The sequence below is a fragment of the Mus caroli genome, unplaced genomic scaffold (assembly GCF_978045245.1).
Source record: "Mus caroli unplaced genomic scaffold, Mus_caroli_1 scaffold_10, whole genome shotgun sequence".
NCBI classification, from domain to species: Eukaryota; Metazoa; Chordata; class Mammalia; order Rodentia; family Muridae; genus Mus; species Mus caroli.
The window spans coordinates 108,001,513-108,018,591 of NW_028227265.1; the positions used below are offsets into that span (position 1 = coordinate 108,001,513).

At 43.3% G+C, this 17,079-nt stretch overlaps 1 protein-coding gene across 4 annotated transcripts in view; it reads left to right on the top strand.

Annotated features, from left to right (window-relative positions):
• The window catches only part of Nek3 (NIMA related kinase 3), a 34,308-nt gene that overhangs the window by 3,192 nt on the left and 14,037 nt on the right, over positions 1-17,079 (top strand). For 3 of the 4 annotated variants that reach the window (XM_085844108.1, XM_085844109.1, XM_085844111.1), the window contains exons 3-10: positions 1,422-1,509; positions 1,590-1,687; positions 3,125-3,208; positions 5,264-5,331; positions 5,419-5,505; positions 12,297-12,351; positions 13,536-13,736; positions 15,123-15,195. In XM_085844108.1, the coding sequence (XP_085700234.1) occupies positions 1,422-1,509; positions 1,590-1,687; positions 3,125-3,208; positions 5,264-5,331; positions 5,419-5,505; positions 12,297-12,351; positions 13,536-13,736; positions 15,123-15,195 (754 nt within the window). The remainder of the gene's footprint in view (positions 1-1,421; positions 1,510-1,589; positions 1,688-3,124; positions 3,209-5,263; positions 5,332-5,418; positions 5,506-12,296; positions 12,352-13,535; positions 13,737-15,122; positions 15,196-17,079) is intronic. The other variant, XM_085844110.1, reaches the window with a different exon arrangement.

Consider the following 17,079-nt stretch of genomic DNA (forward strand, 5'->3'; position numbering starts at 1 on the left):
AAAATACAAAGTGCCGGTTGCTTCCTAGGGAAACTACTCAGATCTGTTTGTTCTGTTTTCCCCTGTGGATTGCTTGTCAATGTGTATCATAATTGTCCTGTGTGAGAAGTCATACCGTGAGCATTGCTTAATATTTTGATGAAGCTTTTAAAAATACTAGGCATTTTCCCAATGCCTCCTTTCAAAGATTTACTTATTTTCTGTATATGAATACACTATAGCTGTCTTCAGACACACACCAGAAGAGGGCATCAGATCCCATTACAGATGGTTGTGAGCCACATGTGGTTGCTGGGAATTGAACTCAGGGCCTCTGGAAGAGCAGTCAGTGCTCTTAACCACTGAGCCATCTCTCTACCCCCACCCCCACTCCCAATGTCCCCTTTTTAAAAATATTAATTCTTTGAGACATCCTGCCTTAGCCTCCCAAGTGATGGGATTACAGTTATGTACCACCATACCTGGATCCCACTGAAGTCTTTTTTTTTTTTTTTTAAACTTGGTTTTTCGAGACAGGGTTTCTCTGTATAGCCCCAGCTGTCCTGGAACTCACTCTGTAAACCAGGCTGGCCTCGAACTCAGAAATCTGCCTACTTCTGTCTCCCAAGTGCTGGGATTAAAGGCATGCACCACCACTGCCCACTTTTTTTTTTTTTTTTAAGATTTATTTATTTTATGAGCACACTGCAGCTGTCTTCAGACACACACTAGAAGAGTTCATTGGATCCCATTACAGATGGTTGTGAGCCACCATGTGATTGCTGGGGATTGAACTCGGGACCTCTGGCAGAGCAGTCAGTGCTCTTAACCGCTGAGCCATCTCTCCAGCCCCCCAACTGAGGTCTGGATTTCAAGCTAAGGTGGCATCACAATCCTGCGAAAGGCTTGCTCAAACAGAATGTTGGTCCTCTTCCATGTCTGTCTGGCTAGGTTGCAGTCAGGTTCAGCATGTTCACACTTGATGCTGATGCTGCTGGTCTGAGAATCCTCACGTTTCCCCTTCTCTCCTCCCCTCCCTTCTCTCTCCCTTCTTCCTTCTTCCTCTCCTTTGAGGATCCAGTGTTTTCAATAGAACTCTGGCTATCCTAGTCAGCTGATGCTAAGGCAGATTTGTTCTTGGTTTTGGTGTGTGTGGGGGATTAAACCCTTGGCTGTTAGCATTGCTGGGGAGGGAAAAATGTAAAAGTTAGTTTGCATTTGGTATGTGTAAGGGAAAAAAAAGTGTGTCTCAACGAAAGGTCAGCCCAGCATGGAAAATAGCCATAATCAAAAAGGCACTGCACCCTTTTAGCCTTTGAAAGTTTGAACAGAAGTAGATTTACAAACCTGAATGTAGCATTAGAGTCTCAAATAAAGCTATACAAAATACTAGTTTGAAGCTGTATTAAATTTATAATTATTTAAGGTTTTTCCCCCCCAAGTCTGATACACAGACTTCTAGGAAAGAGGCTGTTCTGCTCGCCAAAATGAAGCACCCCAATATTGTTGCCTTTAAGGAGTCATTTGAAGGTAAACAAATCCCCCCAAATATTCCTGAATTTACCGTGAAGCAAATGTGGCTTTCTTAAGGCATCTCCTATGTGTTTTAGCTGAAGGGTACCTGTATATTGTGATGGAATATTGTGACGGAGGGGATCTGATGCAGAGGATTAAACAGCAAAAAGGGAAGTTATTCCCCGAAGACACGGTAAGAAGCTGACTTACATGATTTCTAAGTTCGGAAGTGAATTTTCTCATGAGCCTTGTATAAATTAAGGTTAAAACACGGATGTCTGCAATAACTAGCCTAGTCAGAAGCTGCTGGTTTCACTGTCAGTCAGTGCTCCTGATTGATTTCTTCAGGGGATGTGTCTTAGGGTTTCTATTACTGTGATGAAACACCACAACCAAAAACAACCAAAGGAAACCCTTTGGCTTCCGTTTCCATATGGCTGTTCCTCATTGGAGGAAGTCCGAACAGGAACTCAAACAGGGCAGGAATCAGGAAGCAGGAGCTGATGCAGAGGCCATGGAGGGATACTGCTTACTGGCCTGCTTTCTTACAGAATCTAGGACCACCAGCCCCAGAATGGCACCACCTACCATGGGGTAGGTCCTCCCCCTTAAATCAGTAATTAAGAAAATGCCCTGCAGGCTTGCCTACAGCCCAGTCCACAGCATTTTCCTCATTGGAGATCCCTCCTCTCAGATGATTCCAGCCTGTGTCAAGTCGACATGAAATTAGCCAGCACGCTATGGTTTCCTGAAATGGTTGTTTGGTTCTGCCCCGCAGTCCAGGCTGGCCTGGTACTCACGAGGTTATGGGTCAGTCTCGCCTCAAATTCTTGGAAATACCCTTCCTTAGCCTCTGGAGTGCTTGTGAGCACCGTCATTTCTGGGTGAGATGTTTTTATGAAGTGAGTGGTAGGCCAGGGGTGATCACACATGCCTTAAATCCCAGCACTCAGAGGGTAGGGACAGGCGAATGGAGGGCAGCCTGGTCCACATGGCAAGTCCTAGTCCATCCCCGGTTACATCGTGAGAATCTGTCTTTAAGAAGAGGAGGAGGAGGAAGAAGGAAAGAAGGAAAACTAAGTAAGAGTTACTTAGAGATGGACAGTAGCTCGATGGGGGAGCTTTGCCTAGCATTCAGAGTCCTGGGCTCCAGCCCCAGCTCCACATAAGCTGGGTTCAGTGATGTATGCCTGTAACGCCATGGTTTGGGAGGCAGAGGAAAAAGGCTCAGTAGTTCAAAGTCACCCTTGGCTACATGGCAAGTCTGAGGCCAGTCTGGGACCCAGACTCTCTCTGTCTCACCTCCTCCACCACCAAAAAAGAAACTTGGCTCAAAAAAATAAAAATATGGTAGACATTTCACTAAAATATACATCTGGATCATATATAAGATGACAAAACATGGGAACCGGATTTCTGAACTACTCCGGGTTATACTGAGTTTTAGTTGAACTGTGTAAATTTAATGAGTTCAGAATTCACTTTAAAAATTCTGGTAAAATAAGGCCGAGAGACTCTTCCGAAGTCGGGTTAAGGTCGGCTAGCTACTGCATCTTCAAGGGGTATACTTTTTTTCTCTTAAAATATTTTATTAATTCTCTTAAATCCTATCCACGCGTTTTTCTTACAGATACTTAATTGGTTTATACAAATTTGTCTTGGAGTAAATCACATTCATAAGAGACGTGTTTTACACCGAGATATCAAGTCGAAAGTGAGTATAAGACATTTTGAGGTCTAGGAAAAAAAAAGAAAACTATTTCATTGTCTGTTTTTCTGGTTATGATCTCCTCTTGGGGCATTCTGTTTAGTTTAGTTTAGGAAATGTTTGCCAATCTATCACTTTTTATATTTATTCTTTTAACTAAAAAAACAATGTACCCAGGCATGATGGCCACACCTTTAATTCTAACACTCAGGAGGCAGAGGCAGGCAGGTCTCTAAGTCTGAGGCCAGCCTGGTCTACAGAGTTCCAGGACAAAACAAACAAACAAACCCCACAACATTCAAGTGCTTATTCGTATTCAAAGAGTACTTATTTTTAGTGTGTGTGTGTTTGTGTATGTGTGTGTATGTGTGTACGTGTATACATTCATCTTGAGAGAGTGCAGATGCCCAAGAGGGCCTGGGTTTTGCATCCCCTAGAGCTGGAATTTCAGATGGTTGTGAGCCACCTGAAACCAAACTAGAAACCTAACTCAGGCCCTCTGAAGAACAAGTCCTCTTAACCACTGAGCCATGTCTCTAGCCCCGCCCCTTCCCTTAGGAAGCCTTAAGTACTTTTTAACCATTGGAACTTTTTCTTTTAATTTTTAATATTTTTTATTACATATTTTCCTCAATTACATTTCCAATGCTATCCCAAAAGTCCCCCATACCCTCCCCCCCACTTCCCTACCCACCCATTCCCATTTTTTTGGCCCTGGCGTTCCCCTGTACTGGGGCATATAAAGTTTGTGTGTCCAATGGGCCTCTCTTTCCAGTGATGGCCGACTAGGCCATCTTTTGATACATATGCAGCTAGAGTCAAGAGCTCCAGGGTACTGGTTAGTTCATAATGTTGTTCCACCTATAGGGTTGCAGATCCCTTTAGCTCCTTGGGTACTTTCTCTAGCTCTTCCATTGGGAGCCCTGTGATCCATCCAATAACTGACTTCTGTGTTTGCTAGGCCCCGGCATAGTCTCACAAGAGACAGCTATATCTGGGTCCTTTCAGCAAAATCTTGCTAGTGTATGCAATGGTGTCAGCGTTTGGAAGCTGATTATGGGGTGGACCATTGGAACATTTAATATCTACTCTTTGACTGAACATAGTAGTATCTGCCTGTGGTCCTAGCCATTGGGAGGCCAAGGCAGGAGGATTTCTAGTTTGAGGCCAACTCAGACTACCTGAGGCTAATCCCTAGCACATAAAAATAAATAAAATCTACTTTTTGTAGTAATTTCTCAAGAATATTATATATTAACCATCATCTCCATGATGTACAATAGACTTTTATTTATTTGCATTAAGACAGGGTCTCATTATGCCGCCCTGACTGTCCTAGAATTCACTGTGTAGATCAGACTGGCCTCTATCTCTAAAAGATCCATCTGCCTCTTCCTCCCATTGAAGACATGTGCTACTATGTCAGGCTATACACTACATATTAAAGACTTATTTGATTCTCCGGGCGTGGTGGCACACGCCTTTAATCCCAGCACTTGGGAGGCAGAGGCAGGCGGGTTTCTGAGTTCGAGGCCAGCCTGGTCTACAGAGTGAGTTCCAGGACAGCCAGGACTATACAGAGAAACCCTGTCTCGGAAAAAAAAAAAAAAAGACTTATTCATCCTGAGTCAAACTTTACAGCCTTTGACCTAGAATTTTTACTAGCCAAGTAGAGTACACTTTGTAAAAAAGGAGTTAAAAATCTCTTTTGAAGTCTGGATGAATGTAGCCCTTTTAATGGCCACTGAGCAAATTCACATGTTTTCAGGTGGAAAGTGTCCAACACCTGTCCCAGTCACTTAAGTCCCCCTGACACAGGCTCCCACTCATCAGATCTGATACTACCTGACTTCTGCATGTTAGACTAAAGAGCTGTCATCCTGAGTCCCCAGGCTGGGGCATATGTAGCTAGCTGTGTTTAGAGGGGACCTTGCTATTCTATCGTTACTGTTCTCTCTGGGACTCAGCTGTCTCTCCTCCGGCTTTGAAAGCTGCTCTCGAGGCGGCTGCCTGATGCTGGGACGAGCGAGACATAATCTGAGTTCTTCCTTCTCGATGCAGAATGTCTTCCTCACCCACAATGGAAAAGTGAAATTGGGAGATTTTGGCTCTGCCCGTCTCCTCTCCAGGTAAGTACTTGTCTTATTTGGTGATAGAGGTCAGAAGAGCCACTTTTAGAAGAGCTTTGGAGTCACTTTGCCTGTCTGTGGTTTCAGTCCCATGGCGTTTGCATGCACGTACGTGGGAACACCTTATTATGTGCCTCCAGAAATCTGGGAGAACCTGCCTTACAACAATAAAAGGTGAGTGAGTGGGGTCCTTGTTTGGGTAAGGTTGGCCACTTGATGGGAGGGCCGCTAGCCTGCAAACTGATGGCGGAGTCCGTGCAGATACACAGAGCTTATTGGCTTTAAAATTTTTTTTTTTAGTTATTTTATCTAAGTTTGTGTGTGTGTGTGTAGTGTGTATACATACATGTACATGTGCCATGGCCTGTGTGTGGAGGTCAGACAATCTTTTTGAAGTTGGCTCTTCCACCTTGTCGAAGGAGGTCTACCTGTCTTCATGTCTTGATGCTGTACTGTATACTCTGTACTCCAGGCTAACTGACCCACAAGCTTCCAGCCAGTACTAGGTCCCACTTCTCATCCTGAGGTAGGAGTGCTGAGATCACAGACAGATATATCTGTATCTGACAGTTTTATGTGGACTTTTCATGAGCACCGGATCAAAATCAGGTGGCCAAGCTTGTGGGGCAAGTATTGTGACCTGCTTAGCCACCTTCACAGCTCTGCTTTCTAAAAATATGCTTGGGGCCTTGGCGTATGCTGCTTATTAGTAGAATCATTTTGTCTAGTATGTTTCTTGGATTTGATTGCCAACACCAGAGAAATAAAATGGCAAAGAAGTATAAATATATTCAAGTCACACAGAATCTGTATGCTCTAGCGGCTAGAGGAAAGTCATGGTGTTCCAACCATTGTAATCACAGCTGTGAGGGGCTGGTTGCTGCAAGAAGGTCCAGTGGGCTGCAGAGGGTCTGCATTGTGTAGCTGGTTCCAGACTGCCCTGCTCTTGTTTTTTTTACGACCCCCCTCTTGCATCCATCCATCAAATACATCGGGATGGGAAGCAGACAGCCAGTGTTTTCAAGATCCCTGGGAGGTTCTGGGACACAGCCACATCTGGAAAGCTCTTGGTCGTATCAAGTCCTTACAAGGGCGGGCAGGAGCCAAATTACAGTTATGAACTAGCAACAACAATACTTTTATGATTGAGGTCCCCACAACACAAGGAACTGTATTGAAGGGTCACAGCAGCAGGAAGGTTGAGAAGCCCTGGTGCCCAAGGCTGATGTTGGCTGTGGGTTTCTCTTACCTAGCTTTTATTATGCTGGCATAATTCTCTAGCACTACATTCTCTAGAATTCCTCTAAAAACCAATGCATGGTGCTTTCTACTGAGGATTCTGCATCTATTGAGATGTCCTGATTTTTGACTTTTGGTCCATTTATACGGCTTATTACATTTATTGACATATGTTGAACAATCCTACGTTTTTAGGGGTAAAGCCAACTTGGTCATGGTCAATAGTCCCTTTGATATTGGTGTGTCTCCCGTTTTCAGGTGTTTTCCGGGACACTTCTGTTTCTGGGTTCGCCAGGAATCTCAGTTTCCTGCAGTTTTCTGTTTTGTTGTTGTTGTCTTAGGTTTGGGAGTACCATTTCTTCTTCCTCGTTTTGTCTATGTTAAGAAGACTTGGCTGTAGATATTGCCTGAAAGTCTGGTGGAGTTCTGCCGAGAGTGGTCTGTCCCAGACTGTGTTATCTGGAGGGCTTCTTACTGTTATTTCTGCAGCCTCGTGTGTTACATGGCTGTTCAAGTTGCTGGCTTCTTATGAGACTTCTGTGTCTGAGATGGACCGAGCATGTGCGGGAGTTTGTGCCTCGACGTTTTAAACAGCTTGTGTGGAATGCAGTCAGGTGGATAGAGGGGACTGGGCTGCTGTACAGGACGTGCATCCTAGTCTGAGCCTGGTGTGTGGTCATAGGTTATGCTGGGTAGAGAGGTTGGTCGCAGCATGGGAGAGAGAGGCCTGTTAGCTAGGGCGGGCAGTGTGGGTCCTGGAGCAAGCTTACAGGTTTGCTTGCTGTGCTTGCAAGGGTGGCCAGAGTAAGCCAGGGCACCGATTGTGGGACCAGGGCTTGTAGAGCAAGTGCAACTGGAGAAACCAGGCCTGGAATAAGAGTGAGGTCAAGAAGCATCCAAACCCCCCAAAATCTCAGCTTGAGACCAAAATTTCATCATCAGACTGCCATGAGTAAAGATCACTCCCTCCCTACTGTCACCCTGCATGCCCTGGGCTTGTAGTCCAACGAACCGCCCCCCCCCTCCCAATTCTTTTTTAGGAAGTCACCTAGCCTCTTGGCCAAATTATTGGTTTAAGCACCTGGGATCCCTCTTTATGCAAATGTGGCATCCCACTGCCTAATCCGATCCAGCCAATAATGTACATGCTCCTTGGAAACTACTCCCCAAGGTTTATACAGCCCTTGTTACCTCCAAATAAAGAGAGCTGTCTGTTCCCCCACCCCTATAAAGGAGAGCTGGTTGCACAGAGTGCCTGTGGACCCACCCATCTGGACAAGTTTCTTTCCTTTCATTACAGCAGGTACTTGAATACGCCATAGACAGGGGCAGAGCCAGGCCTACAAGGGCTGGGTCTGGAGGGTTATAAAATGCAGGATCATGCCACACCAACCCCAATAGAATCTGTGTGACAAGTTCCATAGACTGCGGCAAAAACTTCAACAACAGCAACAACAACAACAAAGGAGGCCTCCTGGAACCGGATATGGAACTCTTGCCCAGTACAAAACATTGAGCTGTAGCTCCCATGGCACTTTATCTGTTTTGTTTTCTCTTATTCCTTTTCTTATTTATGACATGTTCTTGGTAGCCTAGGCCACAATCTTAAGCAAGAATAATGGATAAGAAACCATCCCTTGAGATGGGGTCACTAACATGACCTTATCTCTGGGGAAACCAACACTTTATTTTATAAATCATTTACAAAATTATGTAATAGTGTATGATAGATAAAAACTTTCCCAACACAACTTCCTAGACAGATACCAGGTACCAAAGTTAAATCAGGATCAGATTAACGATCTTAACAGTCCCATTTCCCCTAAAGAAATAGAAGCAGTCATTAATAGTCTCCCAACCAAAAAAAAGCCCAGGACCAGATGGGTTTAGTGCAGAGTTCTATCAGACCTTCAAAGAAGATCTAATCCCAGTTCTTCACAAACTATTCCACAAAATAGAAACAGAAGGTACTCTACCCAACTCATTCTATGAAGCCACAATTACTCTAATACCTAAACCACACAAATATCCAACAAAGAAAGAGAACTTCAGACCAATTTCCCTTATGAATATTGATGCAAAAATATTCAATAAAATTCTCGAAAACTGAACTGAAGAACATATCAAAATGATCATCCATCATGACCAAGTAGGCTTCATCCCAGGGATGCAGGGATGGTTTAATTATGGAAATCCATAAACGTAATCCACCACATAAATAAACTCAAAGACAAAAACCACATGATCATCTCGTTAAATTCGGAGAAAGCATTTGACAAAACCCAACACCCCTTTACAATAAAAGTCATGGAAAGATCAGGAATTCAAAGCCCATACCTAACATAATAAAAGCAGTATACAGCAAACCAGTAGCCAACATCAAACTAAATGGAAAGAAACTTGAAGCAATCCCACTAAAATCAGGGACTAGACAAGGCTGCCCCACTTTCTCCCTACCTATTCAATATATTACTTGAAGTCCTAGCCAGAGCAATTTGACAACAAAAGGAGATCAAGGGGATACAAACTGGAAAGGAAGAAGTCAAAATAACACTGTTTGCAGATGATATGATAGTATATACAAGTGACCCTAAAAATTCCACCAGAGAACTCCTAAACCTGATAAACAGCTTCAGTGCAGTAGCTGGATATAAAATTAACTCAAACAAATCAGTGGCCTTTCTCTACACAAAGGATAAACAGGATAAGAAAGAAATTAGGGAAACAACACCCTTCACAATAGTCATAAGTAATATAAAATACCTTGGTGTGATTCTAACTAAGGAAGTGAAAGATCTGTATGACAAGAACTTCAAGTCTCTGAAGAAAGAAATTGAAGAAGATCACAGAAGATGGAAAGATCTCCCATGCTCATGGATTGGCAGGATTAATATAGTAAAAATGGCTATCCTGCTGAAAGCAATCAACATATTCAATGCAATCCCCATCAAAATTCCAACTCAATTCTTCACTGAGTTAGAAAGGACAATTCATCTGGAATAACAAAAAAACCTAGGATAGCAAAAACTATTCTCAACAATAAAAGAACCTCTGGTGGAATCACCATAGCTGACCTCAAGCTGTACTACAGAGCAATTGTGATTAAAAACTGCATGGTACAGGTACAGCAACAGACAGGTAGATCAATGGAATAGAATTGAAGACCCAGAAATGAACCCACACACCTATGGTCACTTGATCTTTGACAAGGGAGCTAAAACCATCCAGTGGGAAAAAAGACAGCATTTTCAACAAATGGTGCTGGCACAACTGGCAGTTATCATGTAGAAGAATGAGAATTGATCCATTCCTATCTCCTTGTACTAAGGTCAAATCTAAGTGGATCAAAGACCTCCACATAAAACCAGAGACACTGAAATTTATAGAGGACAAAGTGGGGAAAAGCCTTGAAGATAAGGGCACAGGGGAAACATTCCTGAACAGAACAGCAATGGCTTGTGCTGTAAGATCGAGAATTGACAAATGGGACCTCATAAAATTGCAAAGCTTCTGTAAGGCAAAAGACACCATCAATAAGACAAAAAGACCACCAACAGATTGGGAAAGGATTTTTACCAATCCTAAATCTGATAGGGGACTGATATCTAATATATACAAAGAGCTCAAGAAGCTGGACTCCAGAAATTCAAATAACCCCATTAAAAAATGAGGTGCAGAGCTAAACAAAGAATTCTCAGTTGAGGAATACTTCAGTTGAGGGCTGAGAAGCACTTCAAAAAATGTTCAACATCCTTAATCATCAGGGAAATGCAAATCAAAACAACTCTGAGATTCCACCTCACACCAGTCAGAATGGCTAAGATCAAAAATTCAGGTGACAGCAGATGCTGGCGAGGATGTGGAGAAAGAGGAACACTCCTCCATTGCTGGTGGGATTGCAAGTTAACTCACTCTGGAAATCAGTCTGGCAGTTCCTCAGTAAATTGGACATAGTACTACCAGAAGATCCAGCAATCCCTCTCCTGGGCATATACCCAGAAGATGTTCCAACCGGTAAGAAAGACACATGCTCCACTATGTTCATAGCAGCCTTATTTATAATAGCCAGAAGCTGGAAAGAACCCAGATGTCCCTCAACAGAGGAATGGATACAGAAATTATGGTACATTTACACAATGGAGTACTACTCAGCTATTAAAAACAATGAATTTATGAAATTTTTGGGCAAATGGATGTATCTGAAGGATATTATCCTGAGTGAGGTAATCCAATCACAAAAGCAGTCACTTGATATGCACTCACTGATAAGTGGATATTAGCCCAGAAACTTAGAATACCCAAGATACAATTTGTAAAACACAAGAAACCCAAGAAGAAGGAAGACCAACGTGTGGATACTTCATTCCTCCTTAGAATAGGGAACAAAATACACATGGAAGGAGTTACAGACAAAGTTTGGAGCTAAGACGAAAGGATGGACCAGCCAGAGACTACCCTACCCGTGGATCCATCCCATAATCAGCCATCAAACCCAGACACTGTTGCATATGCCAGCAAGATTTTGATGAAAGGACTCTGATATAGCTGTCTCCTGTGAGGCTTTGCCAGTGCCTGGCAAACACATAAGTGGATGCTCACAGTCAGCTATTGGATGGATCACAGGGCCCCCAATGAAGGAGCTAGAGAAAGTACCCAAGGAGCTGAAGGGGTCTGCAACCCTATAGGTGGAACAACAATATGAACTAACCAGTACCCCCAGAGCTCCTGTCTCTAGCTGCATATGTAGCAGAAGATGGCCTGGTTGGCCATCATTGGGAAGAGAGGCCCCTTGGTCTTGCAAACTTTATATGCCCCAGTACAGGGGAATGCCTGGGCCAAGAAATGAGAGTGGGTGTGTATGGGAGCAGGGCGGGGGGAAGGGTATAGGGGCCTTTTGGGATAGCATTTGAAATGTAAATGAAGAAAATATCTAATAAGAAATTGAAAAGAAAATCTTACCTTGCAATAAAATTTCGTATATGTGTCATCGGAAGTGGGCTCTGATATATAGAAAAGAAAGCCTTAAATTAAAAAGTTTAAATTAATACATTGAAGATTTATAAAACAAAACAAAACAGGCATTAGATGTTAAACAATAATTGACCATAAAGATTTACTAGCCTGCTCTTGGAAATATGCCACTAGCCTTGGATGACTGCCCCACTGAACGCATCCTTTCAGAGTTGTAATGTTTGCTTGATTTTTGTGCTTTCCTGTGCCAAATGATAACGATGGTATTCGTGATTGCTTCACTGAACACATTTTCTAAGAGTTGAAATATTTGTTTTTTTAATGTATAAAATCCATTGAGCATTGTAAAATACACCCAGATTCTAACTGCCTCTGTTGTTTGTTTCTGTTCGTCACCGCTGAGTCCTTACCCACCTAGCTTTTGAGGATCCTCTTTCTAGGAGCCCCATACCTGACTGGGGTGGTCCGTGGCAGGGTCAGTGAGATTGGTCAGTGGGTAAAGTCATTTGTCAACAATGGGCAGGGTCAGTGGGTAAAGGCATTTATCGGCAAGGTTGATGACCGGAGTTCAGTCTCCAGGACACACATGGAAGAAGAGGACAAAGTCCTGCAAGGTGTCCTGTGACCTCCTCATATACCCAGTGGCTCATGTGTGTGTTCATACATATGCAACAATAAGTTAAATGTCATAAAAATAACGTAAAATCCATGTATTTCCACTGTAACTCCTAACATAGTTGTTGCTGTGCTTCTAGTGACATCTGGTCCTTGGGATGCATTCTGTATGAACTCTGCGCTCTGAAGCATCCAGTAAGTATGGCGCCAGACCAAAGGCCACTTGTCATGTCCTGCTAAGGCCTGCCCGAGGGGTGTGCCAGATTTGACCCGGGGTTTACTTTTCCAGGAAGAATTTGTTCTAAAAGTTTCCATTTATTTCCCCATTGTTATCTTTGTGCTAGGCCATTTTGTAATTCTGTGCCAACAGGAAATGTCTATCAGAGACTGTGATTCTATGTGTAGCTTCCTTTAAGCTCACAATTCAGTGGCATGCATTACACTCCTGATAGTCGTAATTACACTCATGATCTCCTCCAATTACCCTTGTGATATTCTTTAGCTACACTCGTGGTATTCATTAATTACATTTGTGATATTTATTAATTGTACAGATCTGCATTAATTATACTCATGATCTTCATTAATTTCACTCATATTAGTTACACTTGTGATATTTGCTGCATTTGTGATAGTCATTAATTATACTTGTGTTATTAATTACATTTGTCACTCTAACTCATACGCACACACAATAAAAAAATCTTTCAAAAATATTTTTAAAAAAACATGTTTTCAAAAAGAGAACAGTTGGGTTGGAGAGATGGCTCAGCGCTTAGGGTCACTGACTGCTCTTCCAGAGGTCCTGAATTCAGTTCCCAGCGACCACATGGTGGCTCACAACCATCTATAATGGGATCTGATGCCTTCTTCTGGTGTGTCTGAAGACTGTGACAGCATATTCAAATATATAAAATTAATAAATCTGTAAGAGAGAGAGAACAGCTTAAAGAATCTTTTTAAATGTTGAGAATGACCCATTCTGTATAACTGAATCAGAATCTCCAAAGAGGTCTTGATTTTAATGCTTTAAAACCAGATTGTTCTGAAGTGCAGCCCAAGTAGGGAGCCATGGTTGTGCTGGTGCCCCTGAGTTTGCTCATGGCAGGCTGGGACTGATGAGGTAGACACTGGTGGACACTAATGAGGTAGACACTGATGAACACCGATGAGGTAGACACTGATGGATACCATGTCTCCATGTGGGGGGCTGGGCTGCTCCCCAAGCATACAAGGTCAGCTTCAGAAGGAAAGGGACCTGATGGCCAGCACCTTCCCAAAATGGAAATAACTTAGGGAAACACGAATCTACCTCGGCTGATATTTCCTATGTCTGTATCTCCTTTCCATGTATTTAAAGTGTAACTTGTACTTTTCAGTTCCAGGCAAATAGTTGGAAAAACCTGATCCTGAAAATATGCCAGGGGCCCATCCACCCGCTGCCGGCTCTGTACTCCTGTAAGCTTCAGGGCCTGGTCAAGCAGATGCTGAAAAGGAACCCTTCACACCGCCCCTCCGCCACAACCCTGCTCTGCAGGGGTAGCTTGGCTCCACTGGTCCCGAAGTGCTTGCCTCCTCAGGTATGACCAGAGGTGGGCATGGAGATGTCAGAGGACAAGCTGGCTCTCTCCATCTTTAATTAAGTCTAGTGATGGAACTCAGGTTATCAAGCCTGGCAGCAGCTGCTCTTAACCTCTGAGCCATCTCACTGGCCCTGAAATGGTTGTCTTTTAAGCATAATTGAGTCATGCGTGCTTGTAGAAAGTCACATAATTCAGAAGTGTGTTTAAGATGGTTGAACTTCCTTTCCCCCTTCCCCCTCCTGCTGCTGCTTCCCATTGGCTGTTACACTTTCCTGCCCTGCGGTTGAGCTAGAGCTTCATGTATGGTGGGCAAAGTCTAGCTCTGTTGCATGTAGTTTTAAAAACACGCTAATGCCTTATGCTCCAGGATCGATCACGACCAGCCATAACCAGGCTTCCTTTTGAATCTGAGGATAAAAAAACACATTCTCTGCTCCATTACCTTTAGAACTTGCCTCTAGGCACAATTTCTGGGCCCAAATACCTCCTGCCTTGAAATGCACTCTCTCTCTCTCTCTCTCTCTCTCTCTGTGTCTCTGTCTCTGTCTCTGTCTCTCTGTCTCGGTCTCTCTCTCTATCTCTGTCTCTGTCTGTCTCTGTCTCTCTCTCTCTGTCTCTCTCTCTCTCTCCCCCTCCTAAACTTAGTGGCTAGCATTAGCTAGCTCCTGCCACCATCCTTGGCTATCTATCTGTAGAGGAGGCTGCAGACCCGAGCTACCTCAAGGCCTTACTAACATGATTGCAGTGCCCTCTTTCCTCCAAGGCATGGCAGAAAAGCCCCTCTCTCTTTCCCTGTATCTCCTTTTTTCTCTTGGGACCCAGAATTCCCACCTATATCTATATATCTATATGTTAATTGTGTCTCCTCTCCCTCCTTTTTGGGGGTGGGCTAAAAATCAAACTTGGGCTGTGGTTTTTGGGTCAAAACCAGCCTCAAATTGGCAGGCTTGCCTCAGCCTCCCAAGTTGCTAGACCCACATTCACCTCTTTACATTTTATTATAGTTGTTGTTTAAGACAAGGTTTCTCTCTGTGTAGCCCTGGCTGTCTTACAATTCACTTTGTAGACCAAGCTGCCCTTGAACTCAGAAATCTGCCTGCTCTACCCCCCAAGCTCTGGGATAAAATGTGTGCACCACCATGTTTGGCTTGCATTTACTTTTAAAGGACGTTTTTCTTTTCCAAACTCTAAGTATTCTTGCATGGAAGAGCACTGATGATGATACGGCATGATGGTGGTACCGAAAGGACAGTGGATCTGGCTACTGTGTCGAGCAATCTCTGCTATGTGGGCTAAGGGAGAGGGATCATTCTGGGTTCTGGGCTGGTGTGGGGTATAGAGAAGTGTTTCTCACATCTTTAAATCCTCAAATTTAAATTTCAGATCATCAGAGAATATGGACAACAGATATTAGATGAAATCAAAATATCCACACCTAAGAATATGAAAAAACAGGGTAAGAGTTTGGGAGAACTTACTTTACATGTCTGTTTTTGTTGTTGTTGGGTTTTTGTTTTTGTTTTTGTTGTTGTTTTTTGGTTTTGTTCGAGACAGGGTTTCTCTGTGCAGCCCTGGCTGTCCTGGAACTCACTTTGTAGACCAGGCTGACCTTGAACTCAGAAATCCGCCTGCCTCAGCCTCCTGAGTGCTGGGATTAAAGGTGTGTGCCACCACGCCCGGCTTACATGTCTGTTTTTAAAAGTATCATAAAAAGAAAATATAACTTTCATGTTACTAGAACTATATATCAGAGTTAGTCCTCTAGTAGTTTTCTTTGCTATGTTAGACATAGAATTATAGAATTAATATGCTTTCCGAGTGAGAAATCACTCCACACACTTAGAGATCCATAAGAAAAAGCTCTTAAATACTAGTGTGTGGCTAGTTCTGGTGATGTGCAAAAGGGAGTCAGCCTTGGATAGAGTATTTTACCAGCTTCTATGGACCTTAAATTTACACATACTGCATACATGTCTTTCTTTTTTGTTTTCCCCCAGAGCTGAGGATTGAACCCAGGGCCTTGTGCTTGCTAGGCAAGCGCTCTACCACTGAGCTAAATGCCCAACCATACACGTCATTCTTAGCCCTCCTTCAGATCCCAGTCCTAGAGGCAGGAATGTTGATGTCTGGCAGATGGGAGTTCAACACAGCAAAGATATTGACTGAGTTATTTAAGCACGTCAGTTTTGTTCTTTTCAGGCAGTTGTTACCTGGGGACATCTTTCACACCTGGCAGAATTATGCTTCTACTGATAAGAACCGGGGAGACTTAATAGCAGGCCAGGTCTTAGTGATAGTTGTGACCCTGAGCCGTCCCCTTGTGCTGCCTGTTAGAGGCATATTCTTCGATGTGGGGAGGGGCCTAATGGCCAGGTTTTGAGTCAGGGCTGTCTCCTTTTGTTACGGAATGGAGCCTAACTGGAGGTCAGTCTTAGTGAACACTAGAAACTTTCTCAGCAAGCCCAAACTTCAGTTATGGTACAGAATTTTCTTTCCTACCATCTCTAAGGAGCCTGGTGTATAAGGTTCTTATCATCCAGGCATATCGGAGACGGAACTCCTTTACCTGAATTCTGCTTTCTGTAACTTACTATTTCCTAAGGAATTAAATCCTTTATAACATCAACTTTATTACTTCAAATTTTTCCTGCCTTCTTACTGTACTTCTTAATTTTCCAGGGACGAAGAAGAACCTAGATTGGATAGTTCAGTGATGAGAGAGTGTCTGCTTTGTAATTTAGTATCTTGTCTACTTGGACTTGTTATGGGTTAGATTGAGGGCTTATGTAGGCTGACCTAGGGATCTAACCATGAAAAATATAATGCTAATGTTATAGCACATTGAATTCTCAAGTTTCTGGTGGACCATTGTGCAAACTAACTTTTCAAAGGCAGAGCCCTTTCTACGCAGAACTGTGGCTTTGGGTGGTGACCGAGCAGTGTAGGCTCACTGACTGTCATGTGATGTAGGATGTCCGTCAGTGTGGGAGGTGGGGCTTGAGTGGGAGCAGGTTTGTGTGTGTATGCTTTTGACTAAGTTTGGGACCTTAAATCTCATCTGAAAAGATAAAATCTATCAATAAAACTTAGAAACAGGGCCTTTTAAACAAGGTAATATCTACATAATGACTGCATAAAAATTTCATGCATCTATAGTCTGCCATGAACAAGCATCAAGTTTAATTTAACATCTCTTTTGGAACTTGTCATTTCTCTTTTGGGGGTGGGGGGGTGTTTTCGAGACAGGGTTTCTCTGTGTAGCCCTCGCTGTCCTGGAACTCACTCTGTAGACCAAGCTGGCCTGGAACTCAGAAATCCACCTGCCTCTGCCTCCCAAGTG